Consider the following 20,202-nt stretch of genomic DNA (forward strand, 5'->3'; position numbering starts at 1 on the left):
GATGCAGGCATATAGGCAAGACAGCTAGACAATTCACATTAATAACCAAAAATAAGAAACTGAAAAGCTAAAGTTTTGCCATTTATTTAAAAAATACAACCTTTTCTGAATACCTTTCAGGTTAATAAAGTTGCTGGACTATCAAGGGAACAACCAGACGTGTGGAGGGGTGGTTTTGTACTCAAGACTCCCCTCGAGGAACTGATCGTCATTGAGCACTTTCACACATTTTGCTTGTTTGTTTTAAACACAGCAGGGATACGTGGGAGAGACTGGAAGGTAAAATGCTTCATGAAGATGCAATAAATTTAGCATAACTGGAAAACTATTAATTTCTAGCTACCAAATACAGCACCATTGTTCAGGAGTACGGGGTGCTCTTATCAAATCCTCATCAATAAGCAGCAACAAGAAACAACTGGCCGATGCTCAGTAATCTCAGTACATTTGTGAAAACTCTGTTCAAGTCCGCAAAATCTGTGGGAGTAGCATAACAATAGGGCTCGCTTCTTCAAACGCACGTGTCACCTCCAAACCGCTTACCAATGAACTCGATCCCCAGTATGTAACTTGAAATCCAAATCCAAATGCTTCAATTGGCCCTTCACAAAGCATAATTCTCCAAGTACAAGTTTGGCAAATATTAACTAAGATGTATCACTGTCAATACACACACAACTCTCCAGAGAGAAAGGAGCAAAAGTCTCTCTTGCACAGCAGAGTCCATCTTCTATGTTTTGTAAAGGATGGTCTTGCTCAACAGAATTTGTAAATTGCAGACCAAAGAAGAGAAGGAATATGTAAAAACAAGATAAAACAATTAGCTGCTCGCAATGGGATAGGTTTGCTGCTTGCTCTTTCCTCTACTACAGAGGAAGGAAATCAGAAGTACTGACACAGGCAAGTGGGACTTGCTGATGAGATGACAGGGAAGATATATTTTGAATAGAAACCTGAAGGTTAAGTTAGAAGCTATGTGTCAAAACTGAGAATATTCCAGGCAGATGTGGCAGCATAAAACTAGAATCGAAGTAAGTATAAGGGGATAGCAAGGCAAAAAAATATGAAGAGTGGAATAAATTATACAATATAAGGCCTCAGACGAATTATAGATAATTCATTACTAGATATAGAGTAAACAGGATCAGATCTGTTCAGTGCCTGTAGCCAAGAAAGTGCATTATTGATCTACTTATGCAGAGCTTGGAAAAAGACGACGACTCAGGAGTAAGTGTTCCAGCATATCAATTTTTATATTTAGCAACAGCTGAAACAAGCAGAAATGGACACTTCATAACACTAGTACCTGATTGTTTATTTTATGCTTCAAGACAAATTGGCTTTGTGCACCCTGAAGAGGAATGCTGTCAAAAAGGCCAAAAACTCAATTCCTTAATTTAATAATATTTAAAGCTTCTCTAACAATTGAGATGGACTCCAACCAGCATTGTCCTTGCAGCACATTATTGATACTGTTAAAACAAGACTTTCCTAATGGAAAATCTAACAAGATGCTAAGCCAGCCAAAGTAATACCTAAAATAGCCGCGGTGTTTACAAGCAAGTATCGAAGTGCGTCTCTCTGAAGTCCTTTTATTTCCAACACCTAACATATGCTTGTGTAAATCTGTATGATCCTGAAAAGTAAAGGCTGCAAAACACAGCCCAAATTTCACATTGTGGGAATGTGGCAAAATATTCAACTTTGCGTGGGACAAGAACCAAGTTATTTAGAGATGGTATGACAGATTTACACCGGGATCCAATGAGAGCTACTGATTAAGTAAATAAGCAAAACCAAATTCAAGGACTAGTAAAAACAAAAGTTTGACTTTGTGACAGCAATCTGTTTTTTCATGGGCTTTTGATTCTGTAAAGCCTAACGATGTCTTTTTAAATTCTACCCAAGGAAATGCATAGGCTGTACTACAATCCTTGCATGAAAATGAAATCAAGTGTTCTGTTTGCAATAGATTTGCCTGATGCCAGTGGCTGTTTGCCAGCCATCAGCATAACCATTAATATAAAGACTCTTATCTTCTCTTTGGTTGGTTCACGTGTTACTCACCTGTACTTAAAGTCTTTCTGTGGAAAAGAGTGGACTTGTGGTTCTAGGGGTATCAATGCTGCTACTGTGATAGATGGCCTGTCAAGATACCATAACCACTGTAAACTTACACATTACAAAACACACCCAAATTTATACATCGGTGTTAGCTGCCTTTCTCAGCACCAAAGACAGCTTACAAGGCCATCTGAGAACTTACCATTTAAAACCAAAGGTACAGCTGCATTCAAATAGCAGGAGTAAACGCATCAAAACTTATTTGTGAATGGATACGGCTAAATAAAATGAAAAAATACCAGCGTGTCCTTACTGTTTCCTCCTCAAAAACCATGCCAACTGCAAATGAAGTTTGATACCATCTGCCACCTAATTACACCTTATATAATATATGTCATCAGGACACTTACCATAGCCATCACTCTGCAAGCGATGACACAAGACTGAAGTATTCAACTATCCGAATTTTCCTGCTCAGGGAATTCGCCAACCATTTGCAAAGCTGTGCATGCTGATACAAAATCTTTTCAGATGAAATAGCTAAAATAAATTGATAAGAGCTATGCAGCCAGTGAAGTGCCATCACCTTTTTATTTCTCAGCTATTCCCACAAGCAGGTACTTGTATGCATTATTTTCTATAGTCCCTACACTTAGGATTTGAATTCTGCAAGTCCAAGATCAACTACAGCCAATGGCATCCACATCATCCAGTACGTGGAGATGTACTCCACAGGCAAGTCAAACAAAATCCAGCCCCTTCCTCAGGAAAAACTGTCTGAATGACTGCCTGTTGTACTTTTTCTTATACCCATATGTTCACAGTCCACGCTTTTCGGTGACAAAAGATGCTACTATGTTCATTATGTTCGTATTTTAGGACAACAAGAAGACAAACAAAACCATTTTAATTACAAAACTTCTTGAGTAATGTTTGAGTAATAGAACGAATGTATTTTCCTTTCTGGATTGGCTTACTGTGTTTCACCAACTTAGCAGTGCTTATGTTACAGTACCATATGAGCTTCGAACATCAACAGTAATTCATTATGAATACTGCTGCAACAAGATTAAACTTGTCATCGAAAACAAGCTGATCTGAGGCAGTAACAGAAATTTTCTTTGCCAAAGTCAGGCAACATTTTTCGTGCCACTTTTTCTCCCCAATCAGTTGGTGTTACTTTGAAGTACACGCGCTACTTTTTCACTTAAACCTTTCCCTACTAAAATAAACATGCTTAGAAACATACAGCATGAAATACTCATCTTCCCCAAAGCAGCGGATAAGCTTCCAGGTAAAGACAAGGAATCAGTGCATTTCTATGCCCTCAGGGTATAGATCTTTAACCTTTTCTGTACAGGAAGCACCAAAACTGATCAAAACAAAAATCACACTATACGTTTCCTGACGCATCAAACTATCATGAAGTTTCCAGCTTAAGATAAAAGCATAGTAAGGCTCTCTTGATGCCAACAAGTCATTCAGCAGTTCAACTTAAGTCTCCCCCAAAAAGCAAGCGTAGATAGGCCTGACATACTTAATTCAGAAAATTTGGTGTGCTGGGAAATACCACAGCTAGCTGTCTTACTGTTACCTTGAGCTGCTGACAACTTCCAGAGGGAAGAGAAGCTTGTCTCAGCAACATCCTGACATGGATGATTCTAGCCTCTAATAACTGAAATATTAATTTCACCCCACATTTTATTGTTGGTTTTGGTTGTGTTTTTTTTTTTTTAAATCTTAATGAGAGCATTTCTTAACGATACATTTGTATTATCAAGAGCAAGAAACTTCTGATCTGCTCGGTAAATTTGATATCGATTCCCCAAATTTCTCTCTTCCTTTCCCTAGTGACCAGCAGCACACACCAGAAATTTTAGAAGTGTACTTCTTATATCAGCAGACATAAGACGATACACATTAAGGGCCTGTTTCATAAGTCACAAGAACACAAGGCCACCAGCTTTTAGCACTTCTGTAACCCACTGATTACACAGACAAAAAGTGACCCCATGTACTAGCACAGACTGAAACGGCCTCATCTACTGACATCGGATCCTGCACCCACTTGCTGCTGCTAGCACATTCAGGTGCATCAAGGGACAGCTGAAGTGCTTGGTGCACATTAAGACCTGGTTGTGAGAACTGCAATATATGTTTTGTGCTCACTTGCCTGGATCTATGTAACGGACTTGGCACTCAGACTCACACAGACAAAACGCCTGAAAACGTCCGACTGAAGTCTTTGAAAAGATTAAAAGCAAGATAACTGTGCCCTCCCTTAGGGCTATTCATTACCTGTTTTACAGTCTGCTTTCATGGTTAATTTTCCCTTATTTGTAATATCTTAAAAAAAAAAAAAAAAAAAGCAGATCCTCTATTCAAGAAGAGAAAAACCCTAGCTACCCACACCACCTCCTTTATTCAGATGCAATGCAACAATTAAGGCATAAGATCTGGCTTGGTATATTTAGAGAAAGCACGGTCACCACAAAATGAGCTCATGTCTGTAATGTGTCAGGACACATCCTGTATATCTGCTTTCTCAGAGCAGGGCTCACAGCTGGTTTTGCTTGGATGGGGGGCAAGCCTGGGGAATGCATTATTTTATGGGGAGGGTGCTTTTTCGTGCTGTGGGCTGATAAAGGATCTGAAACATTCCAAAATCCCAGCCATATTTGCTACCTTTGACAGTCACTTAATCTAACAGCCCACTACCATTCAATATGGTTTCCAACCAAAACAAACAAACAAAACCCTTCTTCTTTGCATACCTTTTTCCACATATAGAAGGTTGCCATTTTAGTTTATTTACCAAAATATAGGTTCACAAGGAACTTGCAAGTGGAGCACTACTGGAAAAAGTTATTTTCATGTAAACAATTAGCACTACAGAATAGTAAATGTTGTACAAAGCAGGTTTGTGTATGCCTTTAAGCCAAAACAAATATAAGAATCAATTGATGTTCTTCACAAAGAAGAGAGATGTGTCTTGTGTAAGTTTGTCCATAATGGAAGCTATGATCACCAAACAGTGAGGAACTTTTCAGTCTGAGAACAGTTACTCTAAGTTTCTAATAAGAACCAGTCTGGGAAGTTGCAATTTTGTGTCTCCTGAATGACACTTATCCTCACATGCAGTAATCTCTCTCCCCTTCTTCCAGACTCTTCTAGTGAAGCTCTATGAAGTTCGGCCAAAACATTTTAACTACTCATTCTTTAAGAGGAAGAAATATCAGGTGTGCACAGCTAAGCAAGATGCATAAAGCACTTAAAGACTAGCCTACATACAGGCATCAGTGCTCACAGGTGATCACAAGATAAATTTTTGAAGGAGGAACTACTAGTGTATATGTATACATAAGCAAGCTTAGAAAGTCTTGCTTACAAAAAAAACGTAATGAGAGAAAAGTTTAGACCCAAGATATTTGTAAAGTTTCAAAATAAGTTGGTAAGCCTGTATATACATATCCAGTGGTTGCTGCTTCTCTATGCTCCAAAACAAAAACTGACAGCAGGTCAGCTACAAGTACATATACTTTTTAAAATTATTATTATTTTTAAAATCAAGTCTCAAACGGTTACAAGAGACAGGCAGAAACCACCCACATTACTAACTTGAGTTAGTGGCTTGCTAATTCATGTTGTTTTAAATCCAGCTGTCACACCGTACTAATTCTGATGTCCTGCACTAACTTAGCAACTGATTTTCACATCCTAAGATCCTGAATTGCCACTGTTATGCAAGGTGTCTTTCTAGGCAGAAACAAAGAATTAGCAACCTAGCTTTCACCAGCAAATTGCCACTCAAAATTACGGGCTGTCACAGCTTTAAGAGAAGTAAATTACAGCACTGCCTTCCTAGCTCCTGTACTACCACACTCGGTCCATGTTGGTTAGCCGTTTCCTTCGCTCCTCAGCTTATGCCACCTAACCAAACCTGCTTAAGAAAAAGATGTTGTTGTTACTTCAGATATTGTGAGAAATAACCGCAGCTGTATAAACAGATGGAAAATGCTTTTGTATACATTCAGTTATGATATGTTCGGGAAGTGTCTTCTACTCCCCATCCTGAATTCTGACTGTAGGTGGAGGCATCTGGAGGAAGGAAAAGTGAAATTTGCATTCTTCGGGGGAAACAGGGGGAAAAAAAGGGACAAGCTGACTATTACTGACAACTGTGCATCTGGGAAACAGCACAGTGGGAAAGGAGAAAACAATGAAAGTGACCAGGCAAGCAGATGGAGCCAGAAAGCTTGGTGTGTGTGTTGGGGGGGGAATAAAAATAAAAATCAAGTGACAGCTGCATTGGTTGGCACACAATGCCTAAGGGATGGCAAAGACACTACCCCTGTACTTGTGAAGAAGTGTCAGAAAAGACATTGAAGGAATAAGATCCGTCTTTCTATGAATCAAAGACCACAGAGACTACATGGTTAAAATGTGGTTAAAAGATAGGAGTAAGATCTGAGTAAGATCTAATTTTTTCCCCAGCTCCAGATGTGAGAAGCTGGGTGAGTCACTAGTTCTTTCTGCATCTGCATTACACCTGTCTCAAATACCAGCTTTTGCCCTTTGGGCCTATATATGCCCACAGAGTGCAAACAAGATGTATTTACTGAGATGTTTTTTAGCACTTATTTTTCAGTGGAAGTTTCTGGGGCATATTTTATAATGCATCATATTTCCCGGGTTGCTCAATGGTATGGTATGTGCATACGTGTGCATAGCTGACCACTTTATTTTACCGACAAACATAAGGAAAAAGAGCGATTTTGCCTACCATTTGCAGGGAGACCCGTATTGATGTAGCGATACCAGCTGCACTGAACTTAACTGATACCACGTTCTTGCGAAACCAAGGCTTGTATCTCTAACAATGTTAGAGTTCAAAGCACAGCTATGGTACAACTCCACCTCTTCAACTTCTTTTTTTTAATTTTTTTTTTATTACTACACCTTTTCACTTGTTGTGAAAATCAGTTATCTGTGCTGATTATAGTTCTTTTTTCCTTTCCCCTTTTCCCATCTCAGGAGGGCTCAATGAGCAAGCTAACACCTGGCCCTAAAACAAAGCACCAGAAAAAAAAAAAAATCACAAAAGACGCCACCTTGGATGACAAATGAACGCGCACACACAGCGAAGTTTGGGAAGGAGAGAAAGGAAAGGAAGAGAGGAAAAAAGGAAAAAACACAAGAACAAGACAGGTTCAGGAGCTATTGTCGATGCTTTAGAGACACCCAGAGACTGGTGCGATGAAATCTGTTGCTTTTACGTGCTGAACGACTGTATCTCAAGAAAACAGCCTTAAAAAATATATTTTTTGAAAACAGTAGTTACAGGCACAGATAAAAATTGCATGTGTAAAAGAAGTTTCTAACCTTTCATTAACTCAGACTCATCTGAATAGTTTTTAATACAGTGAACTGTTACTGACTCACTCTAAAGGCTAAGATTTTGCAATGATTTGCCTCAAAGCAATTTTTATTGTCAGTATTAAGTTGCTGATAAAAACAAGGGATTTAAAATATAAGTGCTGACACAACCCTAACTACAGTGTTCTGCACAGCACAGTGGCACAGCTATAATTAAAAAAGACAGCCTACATCAAGTAAAAAGCTTCACTGCAAACCTTTTTAATGGATCAATACAATATCAGTGACACCTCAGTAGGGAGCATAATGGTAAAGCAGCCTTTTTATGGAATTAAGAAAAATCATATGTATTAATAAAATAAATATATCTTTTGAAGTCTATAGACAGCGAGTTGTTAAGTTTACAATTTAATTCTATCATTATCTTCAAAGCATAACATACCAGTACACAAGATCTTGTTTCTCTATTTTTCTTGCACTACTGTGTAAGTGCAAATATGGTTAAGGGTATGAAAAAAAAAGTTCTAAAAACTGGAATTGAAAAGCAGTATTGGATTTAAAACTTCTATTCTAGAAGTTGAACAATGTACAAGGAAAAAAATATTTGACATCACTTTATCAAAACAGCGAGCGAGCAAAGTGCAACATTCAAGTTATGAGGTTTTAAGATACTTTTAAACAACTGAACATGGTTTAAGAATGACCAGAATGGTTCATAGCAAGTCTGCCTGACTCCTCATATATCCACTTCTGCTAAGGCTGAAAGTCAACAAGCTAACAGTCACAGCAGGAAGTCCTGAAGGGGGAAGTCTTGTACTTAGAGTGAAAATTCATTAGGAGGAACATCAGGAACATTAAGCTACCAGTAGGTAAGAAGTTGCTTGGAGGACCTTTCAAAGTAGGCAAGCCAAGGATGAATGTTTGGTTTTGCTCCAGTGATATTTCTGCTCAAGAATCTGAAGATCCCTGTTGCTGTGATGACACTTCTCTCTCCACAGCTTGCTGCTGTCTTCTATGGCTTAATGAGTAAAAAGCAACATTGCTGAGGGGCTGGGGAGTGGAGGAGTTATGAAAATAGTACGTGAAAAGTTGTGTTGATTAAAATTTACAAAATTTCATTTGAACCCTGGAAGCTCATTATCTTTAATGTTGTTAATGGGATTGTCTGTGTCGGAGCACTTTTAACGCCATTAGTGAGATGGCAGTTGTTCCCAAATGAAGACTTCGGATGCCAGTCTGTTGGGATGAAGTAAAATTCTACCAGCCTGATAAACCATCCCAATTAGATAGTTACTTACCCTTACTTTTGGAAGATCTCATTTGATTTCCAAAACTGATTCCCTCCCCCCCCAAATTCAGTTTGAGCAACAGTACATTGCTCTCTCTTGCATTGCTGTCCTTCTGATAATGCCAATATTGATGGCAGTAATAGGATTTTACTGCAAAATGTTGCTGTTTACTGCGATGCCATCATTCTTCCCGTTTTGCCAACAACGAAAAACAGCACCAAAGAAATTTTGTGCTGCTGTTTATAAAAAGAAAAAAAGAGAAGCCACTTTAGCTTGACAAAGACCAAGGGAAATTGAAATACTACCGCAGGAGGGAATTGCCAGAGAACTGATGGCGGATGAGGGCCCTGCAGTGTACCACACAGCAGCGAGAGGACAGGGGAAGGCGCCAGGCCTGCGAAGCACAGCAGCTGAAGCTGAAGCCAAAGCCTGGGACTGCGGCAGGTATGGGTCCCTCCAGAAAACCAGGACAGCTCCTCTGGCCCCAGGTCTGCTTGCCTGTTCTCCCCTCCTCAGCGCGCCTGAGGCCTCCCACGCACAGAGCTCCCGCCTTGAAGCTCTTCACCCTCACCACCATCTCCTCAACCAAACAGCCTACGAGAAGGTTCGGCGCTTCCTGATTATTCAGAAGAAAAGCTCTGCTGCTATTTCAAGATAAACTTATTCCCCAGGGTATTCACGGTCCCTATTATCCTCTGATTGCAGAGAGGCATCATTTTGGAACGTACAGCATCAGGCCCCAGGACTGAGACACCTGCTCTGCTAAGCTGCTGGCAGAGCCACCCACCTATGCTGAGACGCACCAGCTAAAAAGCACACAAGCTTACACTTGCTCATAAAAATCTTAGGCCACCATCAACTTCGGGATTTAGGAAGTCTTCTCTCTCCTGTTTTTATAGTCCCACTAACCGCTTAACCCAGAAAGTGGACATAGAATAGCACAACCAAGGAGTTACAAGAAAGGTGCATTGGCTCGCTCAGCTTAAATACTTGAAGCTGGTATCTCCACTGAAACAGACTTGAGGAACTTTTAGTTTTTAGCGTTTGTACAACATAGCATTAAGCCTAAAAATCCATTTACATGAAGAGATAAACTTAATTTTACTAAATGTCTTGACCTAAGAAGGTAAAATTGGGCTTTCTTGTTGTATAAACCTAGACTGGTATGCTCTTGTAATACAGCTAGTCAGTCATTTCAATAGAAGTTTTGACTTTTATTTTAAGCCATTAGCTTTACAGAGCTAAATTTAGTCCTGGAGGAGTTGCCAGGTTCCTTTTAGACACATTAGGACTGCTATCTAAAATGCAGAATTACGATCAGAAATTCTATTTCTGAGAGAACAAAGCCTGACATTCCGGTCCCAGAATAAGTTTCTAATGCCACCAATTTGGAGGGCAGCTGGAAGCAAACAAGAAATACAAATCACAACTATAACTATTTGGTTTTCACATATATACAAATTATTTACATTTATTTACATATATAAACATACAGTCACATATAGGGCATGTTGTCTACAAAAGCAAAACCAAACTGATTCAGCAGCTGTGCACGTGGTATCAGTATCACTGTAAGGCCAAGTCAGCAAAGACCTTGATTCCCTTCCATGTTTCCAGAATACAGAGAAAATATTAGAACATCTCAAAGGACTGAAATATTTGGGAAGTATTTGGGAAGTATTACACAGCAAGTTGTTCACTTTATTTTTGCAAAGATCTGTAAGCTATCTGATTTCTCCCCTTGGTAACAAGCATTCACAAGCTCGTAACACTTTCAGCTCCCTAAAAGGTTGCATGGTTATACAAAACTAAAGGTAGTTGGGTTATACAACGCACAGATGGATCCAGTACTATCACATTTCAGCAAAATCAGATTAAGTTAGAGTGGTTAAAGAGAAAATAAGTTTGAAGTCCTTCCAGGAAACAACTTTATCAGTATATCTCCAGGAAACATCTCTAAGAGTTCCGTTAAGGCAGGTAAAATGTACATTAGTAGCATTGATTGTTTTTGTTTTGTTTTTAAATAGTAAATGCAATTCTCTCACTTTTTTTTTTTTAAATAAAAGGAATAGGTTTTTTGGGAGATCCCTTTCACTGACACTCTGGGATACTTTAAACGTGAAACATTTTAAGCCTGCAAAATCATCCTACTAAATGGTGTGCACAGTCAAACTAATTTTGGAAAATGTTGATACCTAAAAAGCAGCATTCGTTTTCAACAGTTCACATACCACTTCAGATAAGTCAGTTTCTTCCCACCTTTGATACAGGCTTACCCTAAAGTTTAGCCTGATGTTTCACACACACACAAAGCTTAGATCTCATTAGAATATCTTTAAAAACCAGAAAGTCATTTTCAGAGCTGTTGTAGCGGCTACCACTATAAATATCTTCTGGCTGAGTAATAAGAAGAAAACACTAGTGGTAAAACCAGCTAAGTGCTGGCTTTTGCTAATTAGAGCACCACTGGGGTCCCAAAATCTGAATACTATACATATGTAGTATATGAAAATGGTATGGGTATACTAATGGTGGTGGTCTACCCAAACTACTCCATAGGCACACCGGAGGCACGTAACCACCTCGCAGGCAGAGGGCAACTGCCTGAATGAGCAGAGGCAGGCATGAGGGCTGGGGCACACTGGTGTCTCGCTGCCCATGCACTCCCAGAGCATCGGCAAGCCTCCAGGTGAGCCGAGGGAACGCAAACCAAATGAGTCCAATTAATCATTCGGCTCTGGCAGCACAACGGTACTCTGGCAGAACACATTATTGCTCTTTACTACCATTCCCAGGATATATTCCTGTCAACAGAAAGGACTTTTTCCTGCCCTGGCTACAGTTTCATGGAATTGTTGTATTTTGCAGCGCTGTTTTGTACACAAAACACTATTATTTTACAAAAAGAGACTGTTTTATCTGAAAAATGCAATTATTTCCAACTATTTTTCTCGGTGATTTACCGAGATTTCTTTCTTAAACTTCATGGCATAACTCATTCTCTCTATCAGTGCACTTAGTAGCAAAATACACCGTGGATCTCACCACCTTTCTAACAAATACTTTTATAAAATACATTATGGTGGCAAAATTCCTACGTAGTATAGGCTAACCTTCAGAAAGATGGATAAAAAAGTACAAGCTAGCTATTGACTTATTTTTTATCATCGAGTTAACTCGTTTAAATGGAAACGATTTCCAATGAGCCCCTCTCAAGCCAGTAGCTGCATTTCCCAATGCCTGCTAAGGCAGTTTAAAGTAAAGAGCTGAAACACGGGATGATCACTGAACACCCACCCACCCCCTCCCAGTCAAACCCGTGAACTCAGCAGTGACTGAGTACAGCCTGCACACTGAGCCCTGGGAGGTGCTACTCCCTACCACCACCCACCACCTCTGAACACTACTCTTCAGGTTCAGAAAACACATCTGGGCTCATTCTGCTACTTCAGTACAATGACCAGTTCTTTCAGACTCAAAAAAAATCCACTGTGTGCTGGAGAAAGGGGAACTTTCGTTTCCCTTCACACATCTAAATTGGTGAGATAGAAACCCTACTTCTGCAAGGAGGCTCATGCTCATTTCACTATGTAAAAGCACAGCTGAGAAGAAGCTGAACATCAAACTCTGCATGAGCAGACATGGAAGTAGTAGCATATTCTCTTCATTTGGAAAAAGGCGTACCAAATTATATGAAAGAATCAACTTTTAGTTATCTCTTTTGAAGTATAAATGGAAAACAAAATTAAAACCTATTGATTTAAATCATATGTTTCTTGCTCACTGATTTTCATCATGATTAGGCTTGACAACTACAAATCAAACAACCTTGATTTACTTAGGGCCACCTAAATCACTGTATATAGGATCACTTTAGAAATTGTTACCTATCTGATCTTAGCTATCAGTTATTTAAATCACCCATTACACACACCATACTGACGTCCTGAGGCCAAAGTGACTGTCCTCTAAACTTCAGAGTACTGAACTTATCTTTCTTACTACTGAGTCCACACAAGACTCTTCTACTTCCTGATGGATTTTTTTCTAACAGTTTTCACTCCAAAGAGAGGCATAATAACAATTAAAAGCAATTTTAATAACTTAAGGATTTTGGTTTTTAGCTTTCATTCTTCTATGATATGCCATGTAGAAGTGAGCAAGCACTCAGATATGTGTTTATTCTTGCAAAATAATGGACAACACCTAAGAAAGTATTTTTTTTAAAGGGAATTTGGCCTTAGAATTGGGCATGAACTATTACTAACCACTGTAAAGTATTCTGTGCTCAAACTGCTCTCCAATTAGCCTGAAGATGAATGCTGCACTGTGTTATCCTAAAAGCTATAAGTTCAACAAAACATGCTTCAGTTTTATCAGCCTAAAACAGCTTGGTCCAAAAGGTTGACCCAATTAAGTTCCCAGTTTGTCATTAGATCACAGCTCCTAATGACTTCTTCTACAGTAAAACCCATATTCTCATATGGAATATTTTTTGTTTAGTCTGGTTTCTAAATAGAGCCATATTTAAACCAAGGGACTGGAGGGGAAAAGAGAGAGGGAGTAAAGAGGAGGAGACAGAGCACACACTTTCAAAGCATAATATATAACAAAACATAACATTTAGTACCAATATATAAGAATTGTTGTGTACTGTCCCCTAAGCCTTAGGCTATGTTTGGCATGGACCAAATTCTCAGGAAATGTATAAAAGCAGATGTGTCGTTGTGATTTAAATGGCTATCAGGAAAGTAGACAAGCTGACATGTATGAAGTTGGCTAAGAGTTTCCAGTTCTGTGTTGAAATGATCACACAGAAATCCCAAATCTGAACAGTCAGTATTAAAAATTTAAATGAACTTCTGATGTTATTGAAGAATACAGCTAGAGAAGTTTTTATTCTTACAAATGAGCTGTTACATCTTTGAGCATCTAGCAGTTTCAGAGCAACTCGAGGCTGCAATCAAAACATCCATTAGAGTGCTCCACGTTTCAGAACAAGCAAGCAAGTGGTTGTCTGAGCAGCCAGTAAATCACCTGATCCTATTACAAAATCAATTACTGCAGCACATTTCTATTGCTACACAACCTGATAATGGCAAAATGATATTGGATAGCTGCTGCAAGGTCAAGAAAACTGCTAAGAACATCTGAAATTTGTCTTTTTATCATGTACGTCCAAATTATACAGCATCCTTTTAATGGCATATTTAAAATTTAAAATATAGTTACCTTCTTCGGCTGATTGAGACATCCAATGGATAGTCTCTGCAACTGCTCTGATGTATGGCTGCAAGACAGCAGATTGGAGCAGCACGTCGAACAGCCCAGCCTCTTCATTAAAGAAGAAATAATGCTGCAGCCACAGCCACACATTGACTTGCTCAGACGAGTTTATTCTTTACGAAATCAGGACCGGTGCTGTCCCATACACACTCAAATTTGGCCAGCTGCCTCATTCTGCAGCTTCCTGGCTGAAACTGATGCTGCTGAGCAGAAGAAAAGCCCACGTCTCTCCACGAAAAACATCAGCCAGGCTCACCAGCAAGTAGCACCTCGCCTCGAAAAAACGCGTACGCTCTCCCCTGTGTGCAGAGTGCGCTGCTCCGAAGGGAAGGACAGCTGCCTAAGAAGAGAGGAGTGCTTTCAGGGAGGGCAGCCTCTCCCAGCTGCTTGCTGAGTGCTCCTCCTGTGGCTCTCGTCACCTCGGGTCTGCCTCAGCCTCCCCAGCAGCGCAGCCTCCGGCCTGGGCCCCGGCCAGGGGAGGCCACGCCAGCAGCCGGCGGCCCCACCCCGTCAGCCCCACACGCCTGCATCCCGACAGCATCCCGACAGCATCCTCCGCTCCTCGCAGCCCCAGCACCGGGCTGCTGCTCGCACCAGGAGCTGTAGACCTGTTACAGCTCCTCCGCCTGACAAGGACCTCCCAGTTACACGGGGGAGCAGCCAGACCTGGCTGGCTGCTGCTCCCAGACTGACTTCTCGCAAGGTCTGGGGAAAAGGGGAAAAAGGAAAAAAAAAAAAAGCAAGTCTTCCTGAAAACTCTGAGCGCATGAGGAAAATGCTGCTCGGGTCTATCAGATCCTGAAATAAGAATGGCTGCCACAAAGCTATGCGAGTGAGAACAGCCCTATGAAAAGTCAACAGAAATTTGAGCCTAGGAAGAAACAAGCGTGAAAGGACTTAAAGTCATAAGGTACCAGAACCACCCCTCCAAACAAGTTAGAGGCAGCTACTATAAGCAGCTTTAGTAGTCTTTGAGGAGACTTTGCTCTGAGAAATAAAACAGAACAGAAAAGACAAAACTATGCCTGACTGCTTATGTGAATTAAACAGGTCTTCTAACCTTTAAAAAGAAGTATACTCTGGTGTAATTTAACACACAAAATTACGGTTGAAAATATTCTCTCATTTGCAAGAGATACTAATGCAATAACTATATACTTTCTGATTTTCATACAAAAAATTAAGTAAAACTGTAAAAAGCTCGTTTGAATTGGTTTAAGATGCGTATGCAATACTATTGCTGAAAGTAGGAGGTCTCACGTTAACACACATGCTTAACCTGATTATGGGATAATCTGACTTGAAATAATTGTCACTTACATTTAGAGAGCTATCAGTGCTCGTCTCGTTCAACAGCATCCTTTTTATCAAAAGGTTAAGAAAAATACAAGTGACAGGAAAGCAGCTTAAACGAATGTATTCACAAGAAAACTTCCCGTTATCGCACTGCATTGAAAGCTGAATTTCTCTCCTGCTCTCTCCCCTCCCCTTTGCTCTCTCCCTCCTCCCCCCTCCCTTTCCTTGGTTTAGAGCTGAACTGAGCCTCTCCCTTCACCTTGCTCTGCCCTTTTGCTATTCATGTTTGTATTAAATCAATTTCCAGTCTATGTACAAGCATGCACAACAAATCGCACAATAAGAAAAACCTTTGGTAGATAAAGACTACAGATGCAAACAAGCACAATAATGCAGTAACCTTTTACTCGCCTGCTGGAGGTACTGTCTGCTGCATAGAATTTTAAATCCTCATCTGCGGATGCAATTGAGCTGGTATTGCCAAGGACTTTGCTCTTCCCGTGCTGATTCTACACAGCTATTCATTGAAAGAGCACATTATATAGAAAATTTAAAGTAATATCAGGTGAAATTACTTAAATGGCTTGAAAGGAACCAACTTCTAAAATAATCAGCTATAGCTCTGACCAGTCACATTTCAGAGAGATGTCAGACACATTAGTGAAGAAAGTCTTACTGCTGATGCATGCTTGCCAGCAATGTGCAGGATGTAGAAGCAGAGAGCTAATGAAAAAAATTAATACACAGATTTAAAGTGCAAGGATCGTGCTCTCATGCTCAAAATTTCACACGTCGTGCACACCACAAAAAAATCTCTGACCACAAGCAACTATTGTTTATAAAGATGAGGAAACGGTTGTTAAAAACAGTACCCACATCCCCCTACTTGAAATCCTGGTCTCTCAGTAGACTGCAGATAAGTTCTAATACAAATATTCTTACTGCACCTGTATTTCTGATAAATACAAATGCTGGCTTCTTCCTTCGGCAGCACACATAGTTAAGGATTGCACAGATGCATATCTTAACAGGCAGTCTAAAGGAAAACATCAATATTTTGGATAATGGTTTTGAGTCTAATAAGGTTACAAAGTACAAGGGTACTTCACCAGAATTTGTATTGTTCGTAGCAGAAACAAAACACCAGCAGTAAAGCCTGCTATTCATTATTTATGAATTATGCCCCTCCTTATGCCCGTTTCCTTAATGTACTATTGATTCCAGGATGCATGCAGTGACAGACAAGCCACAGTTTGATAGCATAAGTATGTGCCAAATAAATTAATATTTTCAGGAATATCAAAGTAACATCACTGCAGGATTTTTTTCCCCTATCTATGGACAACATAACTGAAGTCCCAGTGACAGTTAGGAGATGAAAAAACTTTCTCCCTCCACTAAAAGCATCCTATAATGTCATGTAAAAAAATGAAAACAGACTTACAGTGGTGTTACCACAATATTTTGTAAGATCTTTCTTCTACTTTTCTATTGTCTGTTATTAGCAAAACTTTCAATACATCTTTACTCCCTAGGATCCATTTAATCTGAAAATAAAATTTTGCCCTGAGTATTTTTGTTGCTTCCCTGTTTATAACGAAAATATTAGGTGCATAATGTTCTTCTCCATAATATTGATTGAGAGGAAGAAATTATGCAGCCAACATCCTGCAGTTACTTTTCAGAACACCAGCTATTTTTGTTATTATATTAGCTTTCACATCTCCCACAAACTTAGCAAAATCCAAACTTAAAAACATAATAGAATTGTTTACGGTTTTAAAGAAACATTTATCAAACTAACAAAGCTTTCTTGCAACATTCCCCCTCATAAGCCACAGGCTGTTTCTACAAAAGATGTAACAGAGAAATGATTTCATGCTAAGCTAAGGCCATACTCTCCTGTACGCAAAATCTCAATGGGCAAACCGCCAGACACGCTCTTAGTTAAAGAGCCTCAATGAAATATCACTTGGATACCAAATGTGGAAAGACCATAGGCTATGAAAAGTGTATGCACTAATAAAAAAATTATGTGCAGAATATATATTTTGCTTAATTGTTCACAGGGATATATATTATATATATATATATATGGAAACAACATATAAGTTATGAAATATTGTAACCGAACAAATTATCAAGCATACACTACTCTAAACTGGCATAAAATTTAAGGGGGAAAAGCCTTCCTACAAAAAAGACTCTTGCCAAGTAATTGTGGCACATGATTAGCAGCACACCATTACGGCAAGAACACTCTACTATATACAATTCATTGTGAAGTTTAAATGTCCAAGCATACTGCTAAGATATGAACACGTAACATGCTTGATATACAGTACAATACTCAAATGGAAAAAAGGCCAACAGGTTTATTTGTTTAATATTTAGAAAATAGAAAGCGGAAGCAAGACAAGGTACATGTCTAAGGGTGTCAGAAGGATTGAAGACACCTTCTGCAACAGATGGACAAGTCGTAAGGAAGCTCTTTGAAAGATGGTCAGAAACAGCAGAGGCCCCTGGCTTGTCACACAGTCTGGCCAGCACCCTCAATCTGTCTACTATTTCAGAAAGTAAGTCCAACATGCACAATAGCCACTTGCAACGTACCTTCCAGAATTGCCAAGGAAATCGCTTGTTCATATACTTCCTTGCAAATGAATGGATCTTCTCAAAGTTGATTTCTAAATCTGTCATTAAAAAAGTTTTGAACACATATGCAACTTAAGGTTTAGTCACAATGTACATCTGTTTGTGCAAGACAAAGTCAATACAAAATAAGAATTTATACTTTTTTAAAAATACTTTTCAAGTAAAAATGATGGCAGTATGGAAGAAATTCTAAGTCTCTTTAAAATAAACAAGGAACTTGTAGCATCATGAACTGAATCTATGCTACGTAATTCTTCATGAACCAAAAAAATGCTTAAGTGGCATGTATAACAGGCTAAGTGCCCTTTCATATACCAGTACAATAGGTTAATAGGTAAAAACAAATAGCTCCTAATTGAAGGCTTACTACTAGTAACAAAAACATTAAGCCTGCATTGGGAGAAGCACAAAACCGCTTTAAGAACTACATCATCTCATGCACTCGAGAAATCTGAGAATATTCCTACTTAAAAATGTGAAAGTGTTCTTTGGATGTTTAGGTTCTCCGATCAAAGAGAAAACAAAGACTTTAAATAAAAAGCCATCACATCATACAAGCACACCGTCCCCGCAACAGGCAGGTTTCAAAGAAGTGCAGAAAGAACAAGGAGTTTGCATTTTCAGTAGTGTGACCCAAGGCAATGCAGCAAAAGTGGTTTTCCGCTTCATCAGCTCCTCTCAAGGCCCCTTCTATCTAGTCTGGGGAGAAGTGAGGAGCGTGAGGAGCAGGTGAATGGGTCATCAGACTCAGGCTCGTTTTTCCCCCCCTCTCACACAAGAGCAACTACAAAGGGTTGAAAGTGGGAGACACCATTTCTGTTCCAGAACTGTGCAATTGGTACATGCTTGTACAGCACAAACATCGCTTGTACCTAAGCCAGCCCTCCATCTCATACCTGACCCTCTTTTGTTGATGACAACTTTTCTAATTCGAGAAACAAAACACAAAACCCTGCATCTCTCTCCAAAACCCGGACTGCAACACTTATCACAACCTTCCCCATAAGGAGAAAAAGAAAATGTACTCCTAGCATTCGCAATGCCCAAAAGTGCTGCCTTGGCCTCCCCTGGACACCAGCAGACACGCCATCTTTCCCTGCGCAGCACAGACACATTACTCAGGCCCTGGCTTCCCGGAGCTCACTGTCACTGTAACGGTGGCAGGCCTGGGGTCTGTTCTCCATCCACCCGAGGTAACCATCCATACCACCACCACTCCAATTCCTTATCAACGCCCGCTGCAGGAAACACGGTGGCATATGTAACTAACTGAACAGAGAAACATTTCCAAACCAAGCCATTCTGTATGTGATTGAAGGGACCTTAAAGATCCCCTAGTTCCAACCCCCCTGCCACAGGCAGGGACACCACAGTGTAGATACGTACGTGATTGTCGTTAGCCACCTAAATTAGAGGCTCCCTTTGCCTACATGTGTGTGCACACAGCCTTTTCATCAACTCCATACTGTGTTCGTATTTTCAGTATTCACCTTGCATACTGTCCATCTACCCAGACTCTCCCTGCTGGAGAGCAGAAAAATCAACAGGATCATTTTGTCAGAACCACTGCAACACTTACCAGACTTGAGATGTTTGTTCATTCTGCTTGAGACTCATATACCAATTGCATTTCTTTGCCTCAGCCTTGCTACACTATTCCTTCCAGCTGAAACATCATTCGATATTTATTGCATGTTGGTGTGCTAAGGAAGAAAAGTTGTTCCTGTATATGATTAAAGTAACTATACCCAACAATTATTCCAATGTACTCGTATACAGCCTATAAAAAATTAAGGTGGGAAAAAAAATTAACATATCCTTCACAAAGGCAAGGCATTTTGCACTCTAAAAATTAATTGCTCCAATCCACAAGATTTGCATTCTCTGGAAAGCTGTAGCAAACTTTCAAAAACGCTCTCTGCTCTTACCTAAAAAGAGGAATACGTAGGCTAGTCTCCCTGTTCTCCTGGCCATGCAATACCCCCAAAAAATCCTTCTTGCTCCACATGCTCAATTGGCTTTATTGCAGGCAAGCAAAGAAACCAGCAGCCAAAAAGTAAAAAAGGATGAATTACTTGTACTTTTCTTGATGAGGACTGAGCAACTCCCACAGCCAGAGGCCGTGTTCCCCTAGCTAACTTCTCTATACTTCACAGGGCTAAATTAAAATCATGTACCTTGAACAATTCCCAGCATCTGCTAAGACAGAAGAAAGTCTTTTCTACCATCTTCCACC

The 20,202-nt window shown here is 39.8% G+C and overlaps 1 protein-coding gene across 5 annotated transcripts in view; it reads right to left on the bottom strand.

Moving 5' to 3' along the window:
- Positions 1–20,202, bottom strand: part of FBXW7 (F-box and WD repeat domain containing 7) — a 167,952-nt gene that overhangs the window by 115,765 nt on the left and 31,985 nt on the right. The window contains exon 1 of one of the 5 annotated variants that reach the window (XM_048071741.2): positions 13,962–14,397. The exons of 1 other annotated variant lie outside the window; for it this stretch is intronic. In XM_048071741.2, coding sequence (XP_047927698.1) covers positions 13,962–14,105 — 144 coding nt within the window. In that variant the 5' untranslated portion in view covers positions 14,106–14,397. Of the gene's footprint in view, positions 1–13,961; positions 14,744–20,202 lie in introns of those variants that run through there. 3 more of the 5 variants (XM_048071744.2, XM_048071746.2, XM_048071745.2) reach the window with 3 other exon arrangements.

The sequence above is a fragment of the Anser cygnoides genome, chromosome 4 (genome assembly GCF_040182565.1).
Source record: "Anser cygnoides isolate HZ-2024a breed goose chromosome 4, Taihu_goose_T2T_genome, whole genome shotgun sequence".
Classification (NCBI taxonomy): Eukaryota; Metazoa; Chordata; class Aves; order Anseriformes; family Anatidae; genus Anser; species Anser cygnoides.